This window comes from Leptopilina boulardi, unplaced genomic scaffold (genome assembly GCF_019393585.1).
Source record: "Leptopilina boulardi isolate dan_hultmark-lab unplaced genomic scaffold, ZJU_Lbou_2.1 LbouV2_195, whole genome shotgun sequence".
Lineage (NCBI taxonomy): Eukaryota > Metazoa > Arthropoda > Insecta > Hymenoptera > Figitidae > Leptopilina > Leptopilina boulardi.
In genome coordinates, this window is record NW_026137746.1 from 1,288,600 (window position 1) to 1,316,437 (window position 27,838).

At 26.8% G+C, this 27,838-nt stretch overlaps 2 protein-coding genes across 3 annotated transcripts; both read right to left on the bottom strand.

Moving 5' to 3' along the window:
• On the bottom strand, positions 1-23,902 carry LOC127278107 (uncharacterized). 2 transcript variants are annotated; one of them, XM_051299648.1, is made up of 4 exons: positions 23,149-23,902; positions 4,861-5,118; positions 2,951-3,180; positions 1-2,680 (listed from the first exon to the last, which is right to left on the bottom strand). In XM_051299648.1, exons 1-4 carry the CDS (start codon positions 23,189-23,191, stop codon positions 2,345-2,347), a joined length of 867 nt encoding a protein of 288 aa, XP_051155605.1. In that variant the 5' UTR covers positions 23,192-23,902; the 3' UTR covers positions 1-2,344. The 2 variants fall into 2 exon arrangements, with proteins under 2 accessions (XP_051155605.1, XP_051155604.1); XM_051299647.1 differs by lacking the exon at positions 23,149-23,902 and adding an exon at positions 12,451-12,833.
• Positions 23,903-24,937: 1,035 nt separating this feature from the next.
• Positions 24,938-27,780, bottom strand: LOC127278111 (uncharacterized). The gene is made up of 3 exons (XM_051299654.1): positions 27,621-27,780; positions 25,753-26,052; positions 24,938-25,365 (listed from the first exon to the last, which is right to left on the bottom strand). The coding sequence occupies exons 1-3, from the start codon at positions 27,679-27,681 to the stop codon at positions 25,046-25,048; spliced, it is 681 nt and encodes a 226-aa protein (XP_051155611.1). The 5' UTR covers positions 27,682-27,780; the 3' UTR covers positions 24,938-25,045.
• Positions 27,781-27,838: the final 58 nt, after the last annotated feature.

Consider the following 27,838-nt stretch of genomic DNA (forward strand, 5'->3'; position numbering starts at 1 on the left):
TTTTCATTTTAAAAAAAGTTACATTTCTATTTATTTACAATTTATGAATACAAAATCCTATTCAAAATTCGTATATAAGAACATTAGTTCAAAACACTAACTTACGAAAAAAAATCATTTCTGTGGCAAATGACTTTTTTTGTTTACAATTCCAATACATTGGTATGTCATTATTAAATGTTGGACCGTTTCGTCTATTCTTTTTTTCTATCAAACTCTATAGCTTACACTAACAATTTCATGAGGTTCATTAAATAATAATAATCAGCTTGACTATGTTGTAAAGAAATTTTAGTTAAGTATTCAGCATTCCATTTGTCATTGATACCAGATTCTATAAGAGCAGACGTAATAAGATCAAATCGACGTGAGCCTCCGGAAAAATATATTAAACTTCCAGGAATTACAAGAACTTGATTAAAAATTTTCATTTGTACCTGGTCATGAGGATTTTTAATTTTTTGCATTGATAAATATACAACGTATTATTCTCTGCCAAAGTATATCACTTTTGATAATTATTTTTTTACCTATACTACTGTAAGTGGATTAATGAAAAATTAATGAAGGATATAAATATTAAAAAATAAAAATTATTATTAAATACTTAAAAATAATAATTCACACCAAGTTTTCATAACAGCGCCTACTATAGAAATTTTTCTTAATCAAAAAATTGATTTCAATTCATTATTTTGATAATTATTAACTGTATTTTATATTTAGACCAAAACTATTCTTTTTTTCTACATTGCACGCATATTTTAAAATTATAATTTATATAATTTCCCATTTTTAAATTTAATTATTTATATTAAAAAAATTAATTAAACCTTAACATAATCCTAAAATTTACTTGTCTAACTTCCATTTCACAAATTTTTTCGATGGTTAAGATAATTTTAGCTTGGCGTAACTTTCTGCATTGAAAATGTTTTTGTTGGGTTTTCAAAACTTTTTGTAAGTATTATTTAATGTCATGATTCAGTGATGAATCAGCTAAGAAAGAAGTATCTAGAGGATCTAATCGTGCCTCTATCAGATCTATATTTTTATGAATTTCAGATTTAAACAGTCGGATCAGGTCCCGCGTATAACATTTTAATATAAGTTAATAAAGAAAACAAAAAATTAAAAAATAATTTTAACTTAATAACTTAAAAATAACCAACATAATAGTATCAAAGAAAATAAAAATTTACTGGAAAAAGTTACAAAAAACACTAGGGGAGACCGGGGCTGAAAGTGCCGATTTTGAGAAAACTAAATAAAATGCTAGTAAATTGAGAACTTTTTGTTTTAATCTATAGTCTATCTATTTTAAAATTAAATATATAGTTTTTAAATCCATTATTTTTTATTGATAATTTTAAACAGTTCTTTTGTAAAAAATGATTTTGTGCAGCGAGGCAACACGGCACGTTGAACTCCGCGCTGGGGAGAGTTGTGCCGCTCAGATTTTTTAGTTGTTTCAGTTGAAGCAAATGATTTTACACGTAACAAATAAAATAATTATTGCCAATATATGATTTACTATTATTTACTAATCATTTGTTATAAACTTTGAAATGTTTTTAGGAACAATCTTAAGATTTCTAGATTTTAGTAAGTACAAATAAACATTTTCTGAGTTATATTCTATAATTGCATAGTTAGTCAGTCACTTAAAACATAGTTCTCGTAATAAGTATTTTTATTATAAGCATTCAAAGGATTTTTCCAACAATCGTAACATTTATAGATTTTTGTAAATAAATAAACATTTCTGACTTAAATTTTACAATTACATAATTAGTCAGTCTTTTAAAATATTTTTTGAAACAATTATTTGTATCGTTAATTAATTGTAAAAACTCTACTTTCTGATTAATAAATAATTTTTGAGACATGAATACTTATTCCGAATGCGATTTATTGAAATTACAATTAACACATATATAACTGACCTTATTGGCACAACTTACCCCGGGCCGGCACTTTCAGCCCCGGTCTCCCCTATAGGCTTCAGGCGTGGCTAAAAATCATCATTTTTTCAGTTTTTTAAGTCTAATTTTTATAATTCTTTGAGAATTCTTCCATTTTTACCACATAATTTTTTTTACATTCTTTACCCGGCAAAAAGGGTTTAAACGAAACCGGTAAAGAACTTTTCATGATATCCAATTTTGGTCGAAAAATGCCAATATTTTTTGAGAAAATATATTTGCAGATTTTTTTTTTTTATTTGGGCGTCGATTCTCTACCGTGAATCTTGATAATAGTAACTGTTATATTATGTAATGAGAAAATTCGAAAAGAAAATTTCAATTTTTATAATGAAAAATAATAAATCTTTTATTGAATTTTAAATAACTTGAAAAATTTTATTTGTTAAAAAAATAAAGAAACAAATCACATACATATGATAATGAATAAATGATGCAGTCGATTTAACTGTATCAAAATGTATATCTGCTTGAACGTAGTCTTTATTATTTGATATTAATGTAACTACTTTTTTAGTCCGCAGAGTTTTGAGATGTGGCATTCCTGCAAAGGAAGCCTCACAAGTTAATGTTAAACTTCCTCCTGGAAAATGATGCCTTTCTAAGAGTAACGTAAATTCTTGATGCGTTGTTGTAGCGTAATTACCAACAACATGAACTTCATTTTGAATATATTCTGTTGAACTTTTGCTCACCTGAAAAAAAGTCTAATTTACTTTTTATTAAATAATTTTTTTTTTTTTAAATTATACATTTTATAATCACAAAATTCTACTTGACTTCTTTCTGGAATCTATTTTTTATAATTTAAAAAAAAAATATATATATACACGTCAATATGTTTTTAGTCACAATACGATTGTGTATTATAAAATTAAATGTTATTAAAATATAAGTATAGTGTGTTATAAAAAAAATTCTGTGAATAAACAGTTAGTAACATTGAATTAAAAGTTAATTGTTACTTCTTTTTCGTTGAGAAGAAAGGTCAGAACTGCCGGTGGATGACTGGGAGCGGAAGTACATTCTGCTCTCATAATATCACCTACTTCATAGTAAGGTCGAAGGCCATCGACAGCGGGTGCACTTTTTGGTGGGACCGCAACACTCATATTTGCTTCCGCATAAGTTGTCAAAAAATTTGGACCCTCTGCTGAAACTTCACAAGCATATGTTCCTGCTAGATTTGTCCCACCTAAAAAAAAGTACTTAAATTTTCATTTTTAATGTAAAAAAAAATGCACAATTTACGCCATTTTTAGGCACAGAAATTTTTACATTAACTGTCGAAGTAATATTATTCAAGATAGTAAATTTACGCCGACAGTATAGGCGCAGTTTTAATATGTTTTGAGTAAAATCATAATGAGCGTCTAAGGTTGGTAAAATTATTTTTACGAAGTGAAATATTAAATTCACAGAAAAAAAGGTGGGTAAAAAGTTGTAAAGATAGAGGATAAAAGTCGTTAGGATACAGGGTAAAGGATAAATTTGTGATGGATAAAAATGTTACTAAAATATTACTAGAAAAATGGATGTCATATTTGAGTAAACTGTCTAATTTTAATAAAAATATTAGTAATTTTACACCTAACTTATTAAATCCACAAATTTTATATAAATAAGTAATTGCATGTGGAAATATTTTGCCTATAATTATTGTCTATTAATAAAAATATCTTTTACTAATACAACTGACAGCTGACGACAGTCCGTAAATAATCAGAACTGGGAAATTACAACTCAACGTCTATATTGTTGCACGAAAGCAGAGTTGGGTAGTAACTTAATTTTTTGTGCATATTAGGCTTTGTCAGTTGACATCTAATAAAATTAAAATGTGTGTTGATTATTAATTTTGTTATATATTTGATTCAATTGCATTTATAAATTCTCTGAATTCGTGATAAAATATAAATATTGAGGTTAGAAAAGTATATATATTTTAGGTGGGATTTACCGCAGCAGTAAAAGATTTCAAGTTAGTAAACAAACACCCCTAACCTCAAAATTTATATTTTATCACGAATTCAGAGAATCTATAAATGCAATTGAATCAAATATATAACAAAATTAATTATCAACACACATTTTAATTTTAATAAATGTCAACAAGCGTTTAAAGTATGAATAAAATTCATGAAAGTGGAAACAAATTTTCATCCCCGTAAGAATAACATTGTGTCGTCTATTTATTGTCCCTCCAGGCCTCTGACGTCATATCTTGAACTCGAAATATCTCGATGAACTGACACAGCCTAATATGCACAAAAAATTCAGTTACTACCCAACTCTGCTTTCGTGCTACAATACAGACGTTGAGTTGTAATTTCCCAGTTCTGATTATTTACGCACTGTCGTCAGCTGTCAGTTATATTAGTCAAAGATATTTTTATTAATAGATAATAATTATAGGCAAAATATTTCCTCATGCAATTACTTATTTATAAAAAATTTGTGGATTTAATAAGTTAAGTGTAAAATTACTTATATTTTTATTAAAATTAGACAGTTTACTCAAATATGACATCCATTTTTCTAGTAATATTTTAGTAACATTTTTATCCATCACAAATTTTTCCTTTACCCTGTTGGGATTGGCGGTCTAGTGACTTTTACCTACTTCTTCAGACATTTTAGTTTTTATTTCTCTTTCTATCGTGTTAATTAAAGAAAGATGAAAAAGGAAAATGGTTGTCCGAAGTAGGTACACACCAGATGGCGTATTGAAGTTTAGCCAATCCCAGTATCCTAACGACTTTTACCCTCTATCTTTACAACTTTTTATCCACCTTTTTTTCTGTGTTTTCAAAGTACATAAAGAATGTTATAATTATAATGATGCAAAGAAAATACATAAAAATAAATTATTAACCTCTTCGATTTTTATTGATCAGCGTAACTTTTCTGTTATCACTTTGTTTTAAATCAATAAAAATATTATTTCCTTCATAGAAGTATCCTGGTGAATTTGAGCTGGGAGTAAATTTGAAGAATTCATTTCCATCTTTGTACCATTGAACTGAATACAATTCCGATCCATCCAATTCGTAATCGCAAAGTAGAGTAATTGCTTCTGATCTGGGATCAATTATACTGGGCACATCAAAATCCACAATACGTAATGCTTTACCTAATGAAGAATGATTAAAATATTATATTTAGAATAACGATATATATATATATCTGCGACATAGAAAATTATCACTGTATATCTGTAGTATGTATATAGGGGATGTCGAAATGAGGGAACAAAATCTAGATAATAGAAAAGAATAATTATAATAACAATTAACAAGTTTCGATAATTTTTGTCTATCTGATAAGTAATTATATGGGGCGAAACGGGTTGTAACTCGAAGTTTTTAGATTAGCTGTCGTCAGAAGGAACAAAACAGAATATTATAACCAATATCACGATGTTCTATCTGGTACATTTTTTATTATATTGGTTTAGCAAAGAAATTGTATTTTTATAAATATTTTATAATATTTTTATTTATATTCACAATCTGCAAATAATAAAAAAGACTTTTAAATTATATGAATGAAACATATTATTTTGGAAGAATAAAATTTACACTGCAAAAACAGATGTTTTATTTTAAGACACTTTTGTCCTGATTTTTAAGACATTTTATAGTGTCTTAGATTTCGACCAATGATGAAAAGTCTTAGATATTTTCTTAACCAATGGATCAAGTCGAAATAATTTTAAGACTTAAGAAAGAAATAATTTTAAGATTCTAAGTATCTTATGTCTTGAAATAAGACATATGTTTTTGCATTGTATTTACACTGAAAAAAAAGTTAATTGAATCAAGTTAATGCATATTTACTTGAGGTACTTTACTTGAAACAAGACGATATTTTCTTATTGGAAGAAATTTATTTTCTTGAGTCAAGTATAATTTTGAGCATTGAGCAATGTTCTTGAAATAAGAAAATATGAGTTTCATATAAGTAAATATATCTTACTGTATCAAGCGAAATGTTTTACTTGCGTCAAGAACAGAAAAAGAATTGAGTCAAGAATATTATTTTCTCATGTCAAGTGATTTACGTTGAGTATTTTATTTTCTTGGGTCAAATCGTTTTGTTGTTTCCTTCAAAACAACTTTTTACTTAATCTAATACTCATAGTCTTGATCCCAGAAAATGAAAAGATTAATAGAAATTAATACTTGTTTCAACTTGATTAAAATTTATATTATACCCAATATTTTATTTTCCCGAAGTACCAAAAAGTATTCAATCAAGAATATTAGGTTAATTTAATTAATTTTCATTTCTTGAGTCAAATAGTTTTATTCATTTGCTTTGAATTAATTTTTTACTTAATACAAATCCCTTATTCTTGATCCAAGAAAATATTTCTCTCCAAATGGATGTGAAACTTAAATAGGAGTTTTTGAAAACCATCAATTAAGTTACTGCCTTTGGTGCGCGCAACTCGGGTTCAGTTCCTCGGACCGTGAAAAATTTTCATTCAAGGTATACTTGTTTTAGTTGTGTTAAGTATTAATTAAATATAAATATGTATGTAAAGTAAACATTATTTAAATAAATAATAAAAAATATCAATGTTAATAATAAATAAAAATGTTTGACTTAAGAATTAGACATGGTATTTACTTGTATTGGAAAAATATTTTTTTGGTTCAACTCCATAAGTTTTCTCAAGTCAAGAAAATATTTTCTTGAGTTAATATATATATGATCTTGATTTAATATATTTTACATATTTCTTAAAAGTCAATAAACTTCTTAGACGAATTCCATATTTTCTTGGACCAAGAACATATGGTCTCCTCACAATATAAATAATATTTTCATTTAAATCTTGTCTTACTTGATCCAATATTGCAAAGATTTGAATGAATCAAATGAAACAATTGATTTGACTACATATATTCTCAGAACAAGAAAATATTTTCTTCCTTTAATGTATTTTACATTTGTTACAAGTTGATTAATATATTGCTCGAATTCCATATTTTCTTGGATCAAGAATATATATGCTCTCGTCCCAAATATACTATCTCAAGACAATCGTTTACTTGAACCAATGCCGTAATTGACTTGTCCCTATTCAATTCCACGGTTTACTTGAAGCAAGTCAAATTTTCTTGATTCAATACTATTTTTTTTCAGTGTGGAAACATAATTTTTTGGGGAAATTTTTTTTAAGAAACACTAATTTTAAATTTGATTTAATTGAACTATTTTTTAAATTAAAATAAAACACACATTTAATACATATTAACTTAGAAATATAAAAAAAAATTAAAAATTTATATCTCATTAAATATTTGATTTCAACAAATTAATTCAGCTATAATTTAATTTTATTTAAAACATTAATTAAATATATATATATATATGTTATTACCAAATAAGAAAATAATGTTTTGAACTTTATTGAATATTTAATTTAACGGCTTAATTATATAAAGCATAGAAATTTTGCAAATTTATTAATTTATTCCTTAAAATTAGATAATAATTTTTATTTATTTATATTGTTTTTATATATTAATTTTTTAATAGCATATAATTTTAAATTTAGTCTTCATAATATTTGAAGGAGAAGGTATTTAAAACTGCTCCTCTTGAGTTCTCCTTAAAACCATTTGACAATCAGACGGTTACTAATGGTTAAGACTAGTTAATAAGTTGTACTGAAAAGAACGCCGGATACATGCTCGTAGCGACCCGATTCATTAGGCTCAATTATTAATAATAAGAAACTGGCTATTTCGTTTAGTAAAAGACTAACATTTCAGTCTTGTTTCATGTGAAAATAAAATCAACAAAAAATTATATATTTTAAAAGATTGTAGAATTGTATTTTTTTTTTTACTTTTACGAAATACTAAAGCAGAAAGTGCTAAACTAGAATTAATCGGTAAATCTATAAAAGTGTAATAATTAAAGTATAAAAAAATTATTTTACTTATTAATTAATTTTTGTTTATAGTAACAAAATTTAATTAAACTGCTTTTAATGAAAGACATTTTTCACTTTATAAGGAATTTCTTAATTAAATATTTTCATAAAACATACATTACTTTTTATCTCTCAAGTCATTCGGTGTATTAAACGTGTTCGATTTTCCGTAACAAATGAATCGTTAACTTAACATGATGGAGCCATCGATACAGATAATTAAATTGTGTAAAATTAGTTATAAAGACAAAAGAAAGGAGTAAAAAAACTTATTTTATCTAAAAATCGAAAGAGGGGAAAAAATATATTTTTCAGATGGAAAACGAAAACTAAATTATAATATTAATTATAATTTAGTTATATTTATTTGACTATATTAATTTTAGCTTTTTGTAGATAAAAACTAGAACAAATGATTCGTGATTGTCACTGTTTAATTTTTTTTAATTTACCGAAAATTTATTTAACATAATTTTCATTTTACAAATTTTATCTTTAGCCAACTTTTCATTTAAAAGAATTTTAATTACATCAAATTTTAATTGAACATAATTAGCATTCAATGGAATGTTATAAATAAGTTCGGGACGAATGATTATGTTTTAAAAATCATTAGTTAGGATTTTCATTTTATGGAATTTCATTTGTCATATAATTATTTTTGAGCCGAATTTTTATTTGTTTGGAATTAGTATTTTGCAGAGTTTTCATCAAAATGATTTTCCATATTACAGAATTTTTATATAACCGAAAATTCACTTCACAGAATTTTTATTTGTCAGAATTTTTATTTGCTCGACTTTTCATTTAACATAATAGGCATATTTTAAAGAAATTTTATTGGGTAGAATTTCATTGCATAGAATTTTCATTTTATTCTTTCAGATTAATTGTAAATTTGTTCGAATTATTATTTGATATAATTTCCATGTAACCGATTTTTCATACTACAAAATTTTTACTTAACCGAAGAAAAATCATTTAACAAAATTTCTAATTAATTTGTCATTGTTGGTCATTTGCAATTTCGGACAAATGAAAATTCTATCAATTAGAAATTTTGTTAAATGATTTTTCGGTTAAATAAAAATTCTGTAGTATGAAAAATCGATTATATGGAAATTATATCAAATAATAATTCAAACAAATGAAAATTCATCTGAAAGAATAAAATGAAAATTCTATGCAATGAAATTCTACTCAATAAAAATTCAATTAAAATACTAATTCGAACAAATAAAAATTTGGCTCAAAAAATAATTATGACAAATGAAATTCCATAAAATGAAAATTATAACTAATAATTTTTAGAACATAATCATGCGTCCCTTAAGTTCAATCTTCATTTGTTTGAATTTTATTTCCATTAATTTTTTATTAAATAGCTAATTCATTAAACGTCGATTTTTCATTTAACCGAAATTAATAATTTTTAATAATAATCGATTTTTAATTTATTTTCACAATTATTTAACAATATGTATAAGAGTTTTAATTATTAAAGTTGAAATTTTTTAAAATCTTTAAAATTTTAAAGAAGAGTCATTCCATTATATTTCGAACAATGTCGTTGCCGACTAATTTTTAAAAATTATGATACTTTGCAGGGATGATCTTGAAGTTATAAAGATCACGAAATGAAAAGATTTTTACTAAAATTTTTATTATTTACTTTAAAATATGAATTTAAAGTGTACGAGGTGCTGAAAATTGACAGTTTTTCAGCCAGCAGAAAATATTCGAAAAAACCTATAATTTACCATAAAAGTGTGAAAATTATTATTGCAATTTATTAAGAATGACTAAATTTACTTTTATAAATTGATTTAAGCATTTAAAGATATGAAATAATAGGAAAAACATGATTTTCAATTTCATCTTAAAAATAACCTAATTTTGCTATTTTTATCGATTAATTATGAGAAAGGGTAAATATTAAATTAAAAAAAAACTTACCAAATATCAAGTCATTGCTAATAACTTTTAGATTTTCTTTGTACTTTTTAATTTTTCTCTTTATTTATATAAAAATTTTGAAAAAGAAAATTGCCACTTTGCTAATTTTTCGATTTTTGAAACTGAATAACTTGTTTACAGTAAAACGGAAAAATCTGGGATTTTGGGAGTATTTAAATATACACTATATAAACACACTCCAAAAATCTTGCGTTGGTTTTTGAGCTATTTTGTAAGATAAAGCAGATCGAAATTTCATTACTTTTGAGGCTATATTGACAATAATTTGTTCTTAACTTGAAGTTGGCTCGCAAGTGTTGTCATTTAATATAAACAAATATGAATTTATTACAAGACTCGACACTTGCGAGCCAACTTCAACTTAAGAACAAATTATTGTCAATATAGCCTCAAAAGTAATGAAATTTCGATCTGCTTTATCTTACAAAATAGCTCAAAAACCAACGCAAGACTTTTGGAGTGTGTTTATTTAGTGTATATTTAAATACTCCCAAAATCCCAGATTTTTCCGTTTTACTGTAAACAAGTTATTCAGTTTCAAAAATCGCAAAAATTAGCAAAGTGGCAATTTTCTTTTTCAAAATTTTTATATAAATAAAGAGAAAAATTAAAAAGTACAAAGAAAATCTAAAAGTAATTAGCAATGACTTGATATTTGGTAAGTTTTTTTTTAATTTAATATTTACCCTTTCTCATAATTAATCGATAAAAATAGCAAAATTAGGTTATTTTTAAGATGAAATTGAAAATCATGTTTTTCCTATTATTTCATATCTTTAAATGCTTAAATCAATTTATAAAAGTAAATTTAGTCATTCTTAATAAATTGCAATAATAATTTTCACACTTTTATGGTAAATTATAGGTTTTTTCGAATATTTTCTGCTGGCTGAAAAACTGTCAATTTTCAGCACCTCGTACACTTTAAATTCATATTTTAAAGTAAATAATAAAAATTTTAGTAAAAATCTTTTCATTTCGTGATCTTTATAACATCAAGATCATCCCTGCAAAGTATCATAATTTTTAAAAATTAGTCGGCAACGACATTGTTCGAAATATAATGGAATGACTCAGAAGAAAAACAAGAAAATACTAATTTTAGATATTTATTTAAGCACTTGCTAATGTGTAACATTTAAATGACAATGTAACCAACGCAAATTAATTTCTCAAACAAACAAATGAATACAGATAAATCTACCAAGAGAAAAGGAATTTTAAGATTATGCAATAAAAAATTAGTGAATATAATAATAATGATTATGATTATGATTATGATTATGATTATGATTATGATTATGATTATGATTATGAATCAGTAGTTAGATTTTTTAATTGAAATAATCTTATTAGATACCTATAATTATTATTATTTTGATTTAAACGATTTCCAATTTACCATATCTTTATTTATCCGAATTTTTATTGGATAGAATTCTTAAAATCCGAAATTAAAAAAATGTCAGAAAAAAAAATCTAGAGAAAGATTTTGTCGCGAATTTTTCTGTCCATTGTTTTTACAGAAATTTGCAGTTTCGAAGAAATGAAAATACGGACAAATGAAAATTTGATGAATTGGAAATACGGACTTTTAAAAAGTCGAATTACTTAAAATTCTACATGCAGAATGCGAGAATTCAATTAGTTAATTTAGATTTTTCTAACCAAAATATAAAGAGAAATTCTAAAAAAATAAAAATTCTTCAAAAAATTCGGCATCTAAAAAAGGTTAAAGTAAACATTCGTTTAAAAAGAAATTTTCTTAAATATGTTAATTAAAAAAAGTGAAAAAAAAAATTCGTGAAAAAAATAATTAAATCTAATAAAATTCAATGGAAATTTAAAATATAATTATTATAATGAAAAATTCATGCGTCCTCTAAATAATTAATTTTAATTTTGACAGTTGGTTTAAGATTTTTTTTTTTTTAATCAATTTATGAGATTTTTATCTATCTCCAAAGTTCGATCATCCATTTTCCAGGGGGGGGGGGGGGTAAGAACAAATTTTTTTTGGGGTAGGGAAAAAAACCCGAAATAGGTATACATTTTGTATATCTTAAAAACTGGAAGGTGGGCAACGGCCCTCTTGCCCCTTTGGTTCCTACGCCACTGTCAATCTCTTTTAAAATTAATTGTACTATTAAACGCTACTCCCCTACTATTCCGTTTATGATTGAATTGATTTAAAATAAATTTTTTCTATTAACCTTTTGTTCCAATATGAATTATTTTAAAAATTCTATTTTAAGATTCATTCACCTCAAAACTAGTTTATCAATATTATAACAGAGAATAAATAACTTTAAAAATTCATTTTAATAAATAAATGTTTCAAAAAAAAAAAAAATTGTTTTTATTATAAAACATATGATAAGAGAGTTAAATGACGGTTTTTCTATAGGAGGCGCCATCTATAAAAAAAAAAAACTTTCTTTTGGCGGAAAAATTGTCACACTTTTCTGATAATTTAATTTCTTTTTTATTTATTTATTTTTAAACAATTTTTTATTTTTATGTTGATGTAGATCTTACCTTTTATTAACGAGACATAGAGCAACGCAGCTAGTAGTAATAAACGCATTTTAGTCAGACTTGTCTTTCTTAACGTAGAATTTATTCTTTGAAATATTAATTTGCCTTCTAAAATATTTCAACATTTCCCATTTATTTATGCACAATTTTTTTTTTATATAACTTACACAAATTTTTTTTAACCGAAATCTCTTGTATTTAAAATTTGTAAATTATTTTATATAGTATTCAATGAAAAATTTAAAAATGCTACATTTTATAATTTTTTAAAAACACGTTCACACATCACTAAAATCACATTTTTTTATAAAAAAAAAAAAATAAAACGAAATACATTATTAATTGATTTTAATGTTAATCAAATTTTTTTTTTTTTTTTTGAATGTTAAAAATATTTATAACATATTTATTATTTATTTAAAGATACAAATTATTTTTTATCCAAGTGTATTAAAAATTTGCAATACCACGTGTTTCCTCTTGTACTATTTTATATTTAAAAAATTAAATTAAAAAAAAATTTTATTTAAAAAAAATAATTATTTTATTATTTAACACTTTGTTTTTTATTTTTTCGTCTAAAATATTTGTGATGAGGAATTATTTTTTTTTTTTTTTTTTTAGAGAAGTAACCCAGTACTTAATCCACTATAGGAGATGTAAGTTAACAAAATGCTTCAGCGTGTCTTATTCTACGATGGTGACGCCACTCCCACTAGCGCATGCTCTTGTATAATTTTGATCCCCCTCTATCTTATTCTTAATATCCACTATATACGACGTTCTTAGGTCTTTGCACGCATTCCTTTTTTTTTTTTTTTTTTTTTATTGCATTAGTATTGCTCGAGAAAGATGTATACACACAGATATAAATTATTCGTAATTACTTTTTTTTATTGAGTTTGGAGGCCCTTAACCAAAATTAACTCTTGGAAATAAATGACACACAACACACGACACTTTCAGAGAAATAAATAAATTTCATCAATTTTTAAATGCGTATTTTATATTATTCTTTTCTTTAGTTTATAAATTTTAATCTAGTATTAATTGTTTTTTTTTCTATTTATTTTATGAATTAATTAATAATTCCTTTATAAAATTTATTAATTTAATTATTTTTAATTTGTTATTCTTGATAATTTTACCCTCACAACAAAAGGATATCCTGAGGATATTCTCAGGATATCCTAAACTAATGTAGGATATCCTGAAAACGTCCATAGGATATCCTCAGAACATCCAAACCGCCGTTACGTAGGATATTTTTGGGATATCCTGAGGATATTCTAGGGATATCCCTGGGATATCCTAGTGATATCGTGGGGATATTCTTGGGATAAACTTGGTATATCGTTAAAATATTTTAGAAATATCGCTAAGATTTCCCTAGGATATCATTATGATTCAAATTTTGACTATTTGAGATAGCGATTTTTTGATACAAATAGTTAGCGCTTGAGTTGGTTTCAAGAGATTTTTTTCAAAAGAATTCTTGTAGAGAAGGTAAATTATTTTAGATATCTTGGAAATACATTATTAAGGACATTCCTAATTATTCCAGGGATATCGTTAGGTTGTCCTGAGGATATCCTAATAATATCCGGGAAAATGATTAGGATATCCCTGGGACGTCCTAAGGACATCCTTAAATATCCCTGGGATATCCCTAGGATATCCTTAGATATCCCTAGGATATCCTTCGATATCCCTGGGATATCCCTAGGATATCCTAACCGCCACTACTTTGGATATCCTTAAAGTATCCTTAGCATATCCCTGGGGTATCCCTAGGATATCCAAGGGATGTTTTTGGAATATCCTAGGATATCTGGTGCTGTAAGGGTAAAATTACAAAGTTAGTAAACAATTTGTATATAAAAATTCTTTGGTGTCGTTAACATTTTTTAATTTCTGACATCAAATTCATAATCAGCGACCCCAAAAACACCCGACTACAATAAATATGGCATCCGCCATTTTGAATTTTGAAAATCTGTCATTGGATTCGTGATTAGCGACCCCAAAAATCCCTAGATACTGGATATGCATGAAAATCTAGTAATTTTTTAAAACACTTGTCCGCCATTTTGAATTTTTAAAATCTGAAATCAGATTCATAAGCAGCGACTCCAAAAACCAAAGCCAATAAAAATTTTGAGTTATTTGCTTGATTAGACATGTTTTTTGTGGTTAGAAAAAAAAAATCCTGAAGTAATGGAGCAAATCGGACTTCAGATTCATGTTTAGCGCAACAAAATACATCAGAAAATCATATTCCGGTTTACCTTGGAAAAAATTCGATTTTTTTTTTGGTCCATTTTCAGGAACGTAGGTCAAATTTTCTAATTTTTTTCGTCCACCATATTGGATCCGTCATTTTGAATTTTAAAAATTTAACCTCGGATTCGTAATTAGCGACCCAAAAAGCCTCCGTGACACAAAATTCAAGGATATATTTAAACGATTTTTAAATTTTTTCGTCTACCATATTGGATCCGCCATTTTGAATTTTTGAAAATCTCATCTAAGACTTGTAATCGACGACCTCAAAAATAAATATTTCTCTTGCAAGTAATTAAAAAGATTGCAACTTATTTTTAAGTTAAATAAGAAAAATATGTTTAAATTAAGTTTTCATCAGTTTTCTGTGACATACTAATTTGGTTTTTTTTTTTTTTTTGAGAAATAAGAAATATTACATCATTAATAAAGAAAATATTCCGTTCATCATTTTTCTCAAATGTGTGTAAATAAATTGTTTTGTTTGGATGGAAGATTTTTCATTCTCACGCTTTAACGATATTGCGTCTATTCATGCGAATCACATATGAGTCTAACGTTAATGTGTAAAAGTAATCCAGTTGTCAAAATGAAGGTTATACATATATGTATATATGTTTCTCATAATGTAATAGGCACAATTGTAAAAACCACTCTCTAATTATTTTCTACGCCATTATTTTCCTCTAAATTTAAATCTTTTTCAGTTCCTGTAATTTATTTTTTTTTTCTGCTAATATTTTTCTATTCTTTTTTCGAGTAGTACAATAGGTATACACGTTTTTGGACAAAACTGATAAATTATAAAAAATTTGTCATATTGGATCCGCTTTTTTTGAAATTTCAAATTTCAAGCAAATAGGAACGATTTTTAAATTTTTCCGTCCGCCATATTGGATCCGCCATTTTTAAATTTGAAAAATTGGTATTAAATTTGTAAGCAGCGACCTCAAAAACCCCCGAGTAACAAGAAAACTTCGAATAACGAGTATGAAGAGAATACGATTAATTTTTACACTTTCTGAATTTTATCAGTCGAAAAAATTCAAAATTGCGGATCCATAATGACGGAATTTTGAACATCTAATTTCAAATTCGTAATCATTTATCCCGAAAACTTCTGTATAATGAGTTTTAAGATTTTAAATTTTTTTTTAATTCAAACAAATTTTGAGTTTTTTGTAATTATAGTTTTTTCTACAGTTTTTAGGTAATTTTCTTTAAATGCTCTTTGTTAACTAATACCGCTGACGCACCCAAAGGTGGAGGGGGGGAGGGGTTAGAAATAAGGGTGTGTTCACTTAATACACTTACTAAAACAAAGTGCTGGTCGATAGTACAACATTCAATCGACAGAATCATATATCTAAGATAACTACCACTAATCAGTTCTCATATAAATTTCGCATTTACTTACAAAGTTTATGAATTCAAGTCACGCAAAATATGACATGTAGAGGGAAAATCAAAATTCTGACAAATTTTTTTTTTTTTAAATTATTTCATCGCCTGTCACGTACCAAAAAATAAATATACATTGTAAAAAATTTTGGGAATTATCACCAACTTTTTTTTAGTGAATATTTTTTATTTTTGGGGAAAATGTTTTTCACAAAAAAATTTAGTGATTATTTTCCTAAATTTTTGTGAAAATTCCCTAAAATTCTAATGTATATATTTTCCTTTAAAAAAAGTTGGTGAAAATTTCTCAAAATTTTAATGAATATATTTTTCCCCAAAAACAAGTGGTGAATATTCCTCAATTTTTTTGAAATCCTTCTTCAAAAAAATTAAACTTTAAACTTACTTAAGTAACAAAAAGTTATTTGTAACTTGTAATATAATTTATTCATTTCATTGATAAGTTAATTATAAATTAACTAAATAAGTATTTTTAAGTAGACAAAAATTTATATTTCTAAAGAATTGAATTAAAATTTAATCAATATTTGTTTAACAGATCTTAATTTATTTATTATATAACATAAGTCACAACTATTTTCAACGTTTGTTTCCTTTTTTTTAAAGTTACAAAGCATGTTTACATAGTTTCATCTTATATATTAAAATTATCATTTTATTTTTATGAGTCTCCGTGGCGTAGTTAGTAGAGCGTTAGACTTCTAAATCTCTACTAATGACGCTTACGTTCGAGACCTCATGATAATATTTGATAATTTTCAAGAAAACAAATTTTCATCTATAGCTACCAATAAATAATGTAAGTAAGATATAAATGCTACATGAATCAAATTTTTAAATTTTTATTTCAATTTTTTAAACTATTGATAGTATTGATATTAATCTTTAGGAATATTCCCTAAAATTTTAGGGGAAAATTTCCCCAGAAAATTTTAGGAAATTTTCCACAAAATGCCCTGCAAATTTGCATCACTAGAATTTTGGGGAATTTTAACAAAAAAAATTTTTACAGTGATAAAGAAATATACAGATTATTTTCACATTTATTTTTTAATTGGAATATTTCTTAACAATTTTTTTTAATTTGCGAAAAGATGAATTAACGGACAAGGCTTTAACTTTTATTTTTCCATTAGAAATATTTTGTAATTTAATTATATATATTATAACGTGATTTTTGCTTGAATGATTATTTTTATATTATTTTTATTTTAATTTTACCAAAAACTATTAATTTTAAATTATTTTTCTCACGTTACTTTATTTTTTTATTATTTATTAATTTTAAGACGCCAAGTTATTTTTATGGAAAATAACTAAACCATTCTATATTTATTTGAATATAATATAATATCCGCCTGCTGGCTCAGCACGTCATTTCTTTTGTACCAATGACCCGCGGAGAGTGGGGGGGAAAGGATAAAGACACAAGTAAACACTTCACTTAATTTGTTTTCATAATTATTTCTTTAATTCATTAATTTAATTAAATTAATTATTCGGCAGAAGGCCGAATAATTTTCACAATTAGTATTCGGCAGAAGGCCGAATAATTTTCACAAGTATAATGTTAGTATGCAAGATCTTTTCTGTATAACGGAAGGTTATATTATGAATTTACATTATTAATTTAATAATGTGCCGATCTGGCTGACAAATTATTATAATCGGGACTCACCGTCTATACGACGTCTTCCCCGTAGCGAACCTCGTCCTGACATTATATTTAATAATTTTTATTATTGCACAACTATTTTTTTTATTTTATAATATGGCTTGTCGCCTACTACACTTCCAGAATGAGAATGACTAAAAATGGCTGACCTGTCACGCTAGTCGGCGTCTCTTTGTGCGCTTTCTTTTTAGAGGTGAGTCCCGGTGAAAGTAATTATTAAAACTTTCTCTTTATCGATAATCAATTTATCACGAGTCGATATTTTTCATGAATCCGGAGGGTAAAGTAGAACGCTACCGTGCCACAGCGCAGCGTAGCGCTCTCTATCCAAAATGGCCGCTCCCATTGTTGTGACAGCTGAGTATACAATTGAATATTCGTCTTCCTGGTGCTCTTGAATATTCGGGAATCTCTTCCAAATATATACACCAGGAAGCACTTCCCTTGTGGTACGTCAACATTATTAATGGTATGGAAAAACTGACTCATTTTGTTGAATCGGAGAATTACTCCGATTAATGTCCATTTTTCATGAAATAGAAAAATAATAGAATGATAATGTGGACAACAATTTACTGTTTCCGTTGAATCGATCTGGCGAGTCAGCAGGTATATTTAATTTTATTCAACTATTGCTTAATTTAACATTTAATATTTTTACAATTCTCTTGTTATTTTATTACTTTTGACAAACATACTGATTTTTATTTGTTTTTAGAAATGATGGTGATTCCCACCCTGGAATATTTATTTACTATTTATCTATAAAAAATTAAGGAATATTGTGACGAGCATAAAATGCCGCGTCACAACTCCCCCCTGCTAAGACTCGGCCTAAGGGGTCGAGTAGGCAAGTCCCGACTGTGGAATTTGCCACTCGCCAGATCGACAATTATTTAAGGTTTGCAAGAACTTACTTGCTCAAGAATTAAATTCCATTTTAATTTTTAATGCTATTTATAATTTAAATGTATCTAAAGTGAAAATGAATTGACTGAAATGAATAAACATACGGTAACATTATTTAATTGTTACAATTATAAGTTAGATGAACCACTGAAAATTTAAAGAATCAAACATTTAAACTCTTAGGAAAAGGTGGTATGGTTTAGGAACGTCAGTCGGTGAAAAATTACTATTAACACAATCGTAGACTGGCTGTTAAGGAAAATTTTCGATTTAGGTACCAATTAACTCTCAATTACTCAATATTCATGGTCCTGATCAATTCTACCCAGTTTCCAGAAAGGATCAAATTTAAACTTTAAGCTGCTGAAATTTTTCTCATTTATATGAATTAATAATTTTTAAAGGTCATGGACCACTAGAACTGTTAGGTCCAGACAGCATCTTTCCAGATGCTGACGGAAAGTAAATCATTAAACTAAATCAGGTCAATTCTGACTTATTTATCTTAATTCCTAAGGTTTTTAGATAATTAACGACTAAATTAAGATAAATATCGGTCTTTTAGTTAAAGATCAATACAGATTTGTTTATGAAATTATTTACAGAATCCTTTCCGAATTTTAAACCATGGACCGGTTTACCTAGCACAATTCAAGGTCAAAATTGAGATGAACTAAGAATTTGTCCTACAGATTAATAAAATCTTTATTTTACAGATTCCTTCTCTGGAAACTGACCATGAACCATTCGGGTATAACCTCATCTATTTATAATAATGTGATTACAATAAAAACTTTTCCGAATTAATACAGTATGATATTCGGTCATTTACTACTTTCCAACCATGATACTTTTGAGGTTCATTTTTAACGGCTTCGATTCGTCTATTATACCAATAATCTATTACGGGTTCAATCGCAGCTATTTTATTTTCCTCCGAATCTAAAGCCTGAACTTCTGACTCACCTATGATCAAATTTATATAAGGTCTCGATTTAGCATCCTTACCACTTAAATGACTAAGATTGTCTACTTCGACTAGCCTTGAATAAGTAGGTGTCGTAGCAGACAATTGAGATTCTGAAATTTTCTGATCTACTATAAGATCAGGAGATTTCGAAATTTTCCGATCTACTATAAGATCAGGAGATTCTGAAATTTTCCGATCTACTATAAGATCAGGAGATTCTGAAATTTTCTGATCTACTATAAGATCAGAAGATTCTGAAATTTTCTGACCTACTATAAGATCAGGAGATTCTGAAATTTTCTGATCTACTATAAGATCAGGAGATCCCGAAATTTTCTGATCTACTATAAGATCAGGAGATTCCGAAATTTTCTGATCTACTATAAGATCAGAAGATTCTGAAATTTTCTGATCTACTATAAGATCAGGAGATCCTGAAATTTTCTGATCTACTATAAGATCAGGAGATTCTGAGATTTTCTGATCTACTATAAGATCAGGAGATCCTGAAATTTTCTGATCTACTATAAGATCAGGAGATTCTGAAATTTTCTGATCTACTATAAGATCAGGAGATCCTGAAATTTTCTGATCTACTATAAGATCAGGAGATTCTGAAATTTTCTGATCTACTATAAGATCAGGAGATTCTGAAATTTTCTGATCTACTATAAGATCAGAAGATTCTGAAATTTTCTGATCTACTATAAGATCAGGAGATTCTGAAATTTTCTGATCTACTATAAGATCAGGAGATCCTGAAATTTTCTGATCTACTATAAGATCAGGAGATTCTGAAATTTTCTGATCTACTATAAGATCAGGAGATCCTGAAATTTTCTGATCTACTATAAGATCAGGAGATTCTGAAATTTTCTGATCTACTATAAGATCAGGAGATCCTGAAATTTTCTGATCTACTATAAGATCAGGAGATTCTGAAATTTTCTGATCTACTATAAATTCAGGAGATCCTGAAATTTTCTGATCTACTATAAGATCAGGAGATTCTGAAATTTTCTGATCTACTATAAGATCAGGAGATCCTGAAATTTTCTGACCTACTATAAGATCAGGAGATTCTGAAATTTTCTGATCTACTATAAGATCAGGAGATCCTGAAATTTTCTGATCTACTATAAGATCAGGAGATTCTGAAATTTTCTGATCTACTATAAGATCAGAAGATTCTGAAATTTTCTGATCTACTATAAGATCAGGAGATCCTGAAATTTTCTGATCTACTATAAGATCAGGAGATTCTGAAATTTTCTGATCTACTATAAGATCAGAAGATTCTGAAATTTTCTGATCTACTATAAGATCAGAAAATTCATTACTGATTTTAGGTGGAACTATATTTGCCAAATCGAACTGACTAGGATCATGGTGATCAGAAAAATTTTGAAATGACTGATTTATCTGAGGAGTTTCTTTCGAGTTATCTAAATAATATTCGGTAGAAGTTATTTTTGAAGTAAGGGTCTTTTTATATGAAGTCGGGAAATCAACGACCCTAGGGTTGACTTCCAACTCTAGTTTCCCTTACAGTAAATAAGTTGATCATCGCCCTTGATAAGTAAATTTTCCTGATACGAGGGTAATTTATAATCAAAATATGGCTTCTGAACAACCGATGATACTTTACACGATTTGGGTGTTTGGAATAACTCTGATACACCTTTTGGGTAACTACTTGGCTGACTAACCTGAGTTGGTTGCGAAAACGAGACTGAATTCGCTACCGTTACTCCTACTGCTGTAAGCAAGTAAGATGAGCAAGTAGTCGTGATTGATGGGATATCCGAATTTTGCGTACTATATACGGTTGTTGTGTGCGGTATTTTAATTTCCGATGAGACCGGAGTGAATACAATTTCACGCATTTTCTCTAAGGTATTATGAACAGAATCCGGAAGGGATTCTATTTCCGAATCTACTGGGCAAATTTGTATTTCATCCGAAAATGACCACCGAATCGTTTTATCCCCAGCGGAAAATTGCATAAAACGTAAGGCACGTCCACGTAAGGTTTCTAAACTCCCTTCTGAATTGACGTTAACTGAGTTTAAAAAAATTTTTAATTGGTCTCTAGACCAATTGTCAAAAATTGTTGGCTCGTCAATTATATGGTCCGCCATTTTAACAAAAGAATTTTTGTATATACTATGGGATTTATTATGGAGTCGGAAAAATTCGGTGAAAGAGCAGTCTCAGTCAACAACAAAAAAAATTAATATTTTGTGCAATCAATCCTCGACTACACAGTAACCGTATTGTATTAAACAAAATATAAAAAAAATATTGTTCTGTCATTTATAGTCAAAACAAAAAAAATGGATATAATTTTACTGTCCGCAGAAGGAATAAAGACAGGAATACATAGATTAAATTTTTAATTCAATATAGAAAATATTTTTCATACTTTTTATTTTAAATATATTATTTATTATTTATTAAGCAATAATAAAAAAAAAATATATATTGTAGCGATCGAGAACCGATTGCACAATTCAATCAATTCATTTCACTAGAAGGCGGCGATGACTCAGCCAAATCCTTCGTAATTTATTTAAATAAAATTAATTAATTTAATAATTGATTAATTTTATTTTTACCCGTAATATTTTTAAGAATTTGATTCTCGATCAGTGTATATTTGTCCTTGTTGTGAGAATTTGTACTATCAGTCACAGAATTGTGACCTTGATTATTATTTTCTATGTTTACCTTGATTCTTCAGTATAAGCTGAAATCTCAAATTTTTTTCTAAGATATTTGAGTTTATAAAACTCAAATATATTTATTTTACAAATTCTCACAAAATTATGGAACAGTTATAATTGAAATAATTTTTCACAAATGTTGTTGCTCCAAATTAAGTGAAGTAATGTGTCCTTATCGGGCCCCACGTTGGGCGCCATTTATAACGTGATTTTTGCTTGAATGATTATTTTTATATTATTTTTACTTTAATTTTACCAAAAACTATTAATTTTAAATTATATTTTCTCACGTTACTTTATTTTTAATTATTTATTATTTTTAAGACGCCAAGTTATTTTTATGGAAAATAACTAAACCATTCTATATTTATTTGAATATAATATAATATCCGCCTGCTGGCTCAGCACGTCATTCTTTTGTACCAATGACCCGCGGAGAGTGGGGGGAAAGGATAAAGACACAAGTAAACACTTCACTTAATTTGTTTATAATTATTTCTTTAATTCATTAATTTAATTAAATTAATTATTCGGCAGAAGGCCGAATAATTTTCACAATTAGTATTCGGCAGAAGGCCGAATAATTTTCACAAGTATAATGTTAGTACGCGAAAAAAACTTTTCCGTACAACGGAAGGTTATATTATAAATTTTAATTATTAATTTAATAATATGCCGATCTGGCTGACAAAATTATATTAGTCGGGACTCACCGTCTATACGACGTCTACCCCGTAGCGAACCTCGTCCTGACATAATTATTAAATGTCGAAAATATTATTTTTATTACAAAAAAAAGAAAAACTGGCTTGTCGCCTACTACACTTCCAGAATGAGAATGACTAAAAATGGCCGACCTGTCACGCTAGTCGGCGTCTCTTTGTGCGCTTTCTTTTTAGAGGTGAGTCCCGGTGAAAGTAATTAATTAGAACTTTCTTTATCGATAATCAATTTATCACGAGTCGATATTTTTCATGAATCCGGAGGGTAAAGTAGAACGCTACCGTGCCACGGCGCATCGTAGCGCTCTCTATCCAAAATGGCCGCTCCCATTGTTGTGACAGCTGAGTATACAAATGAATTTTCGTCTTCCTGGTGCTCTTCTTATTCGGGAATCTCTTCCAAATATATACACCAGGAAGCACTTCCCTTGTGGTACATCGAACATCATTAATAATATGGAAAAGCTGACTCATTTTGTTGAATCGGAGAATTACTCCGATTAATGTCCATTTTTTCATGAAATAGAAAAATAATAAAATGATAATGTGGACAACAATTTACTGTTTCCTTGAATCGATCTGGCGAGTCAGCAGGTATATTTAATTTTATTCAACTATTGCTTAATTTAACATTTAATATTTTTACAATTCTCTTGTTATTTTATTACTTTTGACAAACATACTGATTTTTATTTGTTTTTAGAAATGATGGTGATTCCCACCCTGGAATATTTATTTACTATTTATCTATAAAAAAATTAAGGAATATTGTGACGAGCATAAAATGCCGCGTCACAATATATATATATATTGTAACGCGGCATTTTGTCGCGTCCAAAACCTAAAAATAAATTATTAGAAACTTAGTAAATAAACGACATTAGAGTGGGAATCCTGCCGTAATGGCTGTAAAATGTTAAATTTGTATAAATTATTTTCTTATAATAATCACTGAATTTTCTTTAAATAAATAAATTATAATATCAATATACCAACTTGCCAAAGTCATCAGATTAATAGTCAATCTGTAATAAAATAAATATCGGTTCTTATTTGTCCTTTTGTTTTGTATAATAAAGTTTTGTTGACGATTTGTCAAAATGTCTCACATCAATTAATATTCAACATCGGATTCTTCAGGAATCTGCGTTACCGACAGCCATGTATGGATTATCGATTGCAGATATTGTATTGAATTAACGAATCTAAATGACAACGAGAATAGAGGCCGCTGATTAGCGACGCTTTCGAGTTTGACTCGTCGGCCATTTTACTCATTCTCATCCTGGTGTTCGTCGAGTTAGTGTCATTCTCTTTTGGTAAAATATTTTAAAATTTAAAGTGTAAAATTCAGTCTAGGCGATGATTGCTGTCGTCATCATCATTTAAATTCGAACGTTGAATACCAATTATTTAATTTTAGGGTCGTTTCCTTTCGATGATTAGAATATAATTTATAAATTAAAAAGATAAATCTTATCTTTCGATCTTCTGACAATTTCTTGACTTTTTCTAAATTTTCAAGTGAACATTAATAAAGAATATAATTGTTATTTTTGGATAATTAATTTTTTGTATGAAAAAATAAATCCGAAATTATTCCGAAATTGACATGACAAAAATCCGCAATTAGCCCGTAATAATTTGATTTTAGTTAGCGATCAAAAAATAATTTGAAATGAGTCCAGAATAATCTAGAATTTGTATGTAAACTATCCGCAAATAAAAAGCAACAATTCGAATTTAGCACAAAACAACAATAGTAAAATATACACAGCAATTTATCGAAATATTCTTTAATTACACAAACAAAAATCTTTAATTACATTTAATAATTATATTATGATGCAGTATGTATAATCACGAATTTTCTTCTTTAAAAAATTCTTCATTCATTATAAATTGTTAATGTAGTCATAACATCTTCGCTTGTGATAAAATCGGAATGTCCTTTATTATTAAGAGCAAGAATTTGAAATTTGTATTTATGTTTTCGATAAAGTCCAGTGACTGTATATTCTGGAAAATCTGAATCACTAACATAATAGTAAGGATTAGATGTTTCTCTACCGAGAAAATCTGTAAAAGCAGTAATTTGATATGACACGAAAGTTGTAGTGGTATTCTCAGGTTTTTGCCATTTTAAGTGGGCTGTTGTATCGCTCATGTTTGACACACTAAGTGGTCCTCTTGGTGAATTAGGTTTATCTGAAAATATTTAAAAGTAGTTACCAAAAGTATTGCACTGAAGTATGTTATAGTTGACAAAAAAAAAACTGGAACCTAAAATGAATTGAATTCAAACTCAATTTGAAGGGCAACACAAATGAGTCGATAAGATTGCTGATTGAAGTCATTTTGAGTTCAGATTTTATAAACCAAATTTTCTAATTTGCGCAACTAATACATTTTATTGGTATTTGTGTAATAAATCTGTTGGATTATTATCCTAATGAAAATAATAATTTTGTTTGTGGTTTAAACCATGTTTTTCATGGTTCAACTATATTTAGTTTGGGAGATATCAATAAACCAAATAATTCTCTATTTACTAGAAAATTGTAAATTGTTCGTAAAATCCGATGTTCTATTTACCTGATGGATTGTCAGTAGTGACTTCTATGTTCTGAATGTTTGCAGGATTCCAAGTGTTGGCATTCCAATATTTACTATAAACTATGAATTGATATGTATGTCCTGGAATGAGACCAGAGAGTCTACAATTATCAGCATTTGAGTAGTTTGGATTCTTCGTACATGACATAGGACTATCGCTAAATTGAGAAGTATTTTTGTCCACTGCCAGAATTAAGTACCATATATTAATGTCTCCAGCAGGTTTAGTTAACAGCAGATTAGCTGATCGATCAGTGATATCGAGTACTTTGAGTGATCCTGTGGATTTATCATCAGCGATGAGTGATACGCAACAAATAGATCGGTATAATTTTAACAGAAAATTTTTTTGTAACAATTATTATATTGTACAACTGGTTGTTGTATAAACTAACATTTTTGATTGAAATAGTTATACAAACTAACATTATTCATCGGTTGTAAAATATAATAATTGCTACGAAAAATTTTGTATCAAAATAATTCCAACTCCAATAACTAATATATATATATATATATATATAACAATAAATGTAAAATTCAAATTTGAATGTTAAGTTATTTCGTCATCAGGATTGTCACAAATCAGGAAAATATGTAAAAAAAACAATTAAACAATTAAACTCAGACAAATTTTCAAAATTTCAATTCAGATTTAGAACTAATTATAAAAAATAATTCAAGGCTGATTTATACACATTATTCGAATTCAAAATTTTGAAATATGTTTTAAACAATTAAATTTATCTTGAATTAACTTGAAGTATATATGAATTATCCTGAATTATCTGAATTATCATGAATTATTTTGAAGTATGAAGTAGGTTTACACCAAATTTTTTAGTTTTTTCCCCCTCGTAACTGTATTAGGAAGATTTTTATTTAAAATTTTTAGAAATAATTAAATTTCACAAGATTTTCAATTGAAACATTTATAAATTTGAATTAATGATTTTTTTTTATAAATTTGAAACAATAATTGAATTTTGATGGAGTTACAGTTAAGATTTTAAAAATAATTGCATTTTTTGAGATTTCAAAAATTATAATTTTGTTTTCAATAATAAATATTAATTAAAAAACGATTTAAATAATTGAATTTATGAAAAATTGGATTAAAACTGTTGAAATAATTTATTAAACAAAGAATTAAATAGATAAAAATTTGGGGAAAAAAATTTCATTTGAATTAACATTCAATTAATTATTATTTAATTACCAATTGAATTTGGAAGAGTTCGAGTTAAAATTTTTTTGGAAGTAATTAAATTTCAGAAGATTTTAAATTGGAACTTTCATCAATTTTAATTGATAAAATTTTTTTTACAAACCTTAAAGAATAATAGAATTTTAGAGTATTTTTAATTAAAAAAAATTTTTTATTTCCCTTAATTGTTAAAAAACTGTATTAACGAGATTAAAAAAATTAATTTGGCAAAGAATTTTAAATAAAATTTTTAGAAATAATTGAATTATAGAGAATTTTAGGGAATTTTCAATTGAAAAATGTATTAAAAAATTGAATCTTCGATTTTTCAAATTTTCAATTAAAATTTTAGTAAACTTGAATTATTGAAACTTCTTAAAATTTATATAAATAAAAATTTAATTTTAAAGAATTAATAATTAAAAAAGTTATTAGAAATTTTCATTTTGAATTGGTGAAATTTTTTTAAAAAATTTTAGAAAATAATGTGAATTTTCAATTGAAAATTGTTTTAAATCACGTAATTTTCGCAAATGTTTTAAAAAATTTTTGAAAGTAAATACAATAAAAAATTAAAAAGAAGAAGAAGAATTTTATTAGAATTTATATAATCTTAATAAAGAATAAATTATATATTTACCATCGGTGACAGCTAAAGATATAAATGTTGCAGTAAAAACGACAAACAGTATAATCTTCATTTCAATATAAGAACAATGAGTCAATTTTGTTTAGAAGTAATTTTTGAACCTTCAGTAATGTAGACCAAAGACTAAATTCTGTATATATATACTCGAAAAAAATATTAAAATTAGTTCACGTGATAATTGCGCAACAAGAAAATTTCTAATTTTATAT

What these genes read in the sequence shown, in the direction of transcription:
- LOC127278107 (XM_051299647.1), bottom strand. Translation starts at nt 12,499, where the DNA reads ATGCGTTTATTACTACTAGCTGCGTTGCTCTATGTCTCGTTAATAAAA. An exon ending in GATCAATAAAAATCGAAGAG is followed by an intron (nt 3,181 to 4,860) that starts GTTAATAATTTA and finishes ACTTTTTTTTAG; the next exon opens with GTGGGACAAATCTAGCAGGA. An exon ending in TTCTTCTCAACGAAAAAGAA is followed by an intron (nt 2,681 to 2,950) that starts GTAACAATTAAC and finishes ACTTTTTTTCAG; the next exon opens with GTGAGCAAAAGTTCAACAGA.
- LOC127278111 (XM_051299654.1), bottom strand. Translation starts at nt 27,681, where the DNA reads ATGAAGATTATACTGTTTGTCGTTTTTACTGCAACATTTATATCTTTA. An exon ending in ATCTTTAGCTGTCACCGATG is followed by an intron (nt 26,053 to 27,620) that starts GTAAATATATAA and finishes ATAAATCCACAG; the next exon opens with GATCACTCAAAGTACTCGAT. An exon ending in CACTACTGACAATCCATCAG is followed by an intron (nt 25,366 to 25,752) that starts GTAAATAGAACA and finishes AAATATTTTCAG; the next exon opens with ATAAACCTAATTCACCAAGA.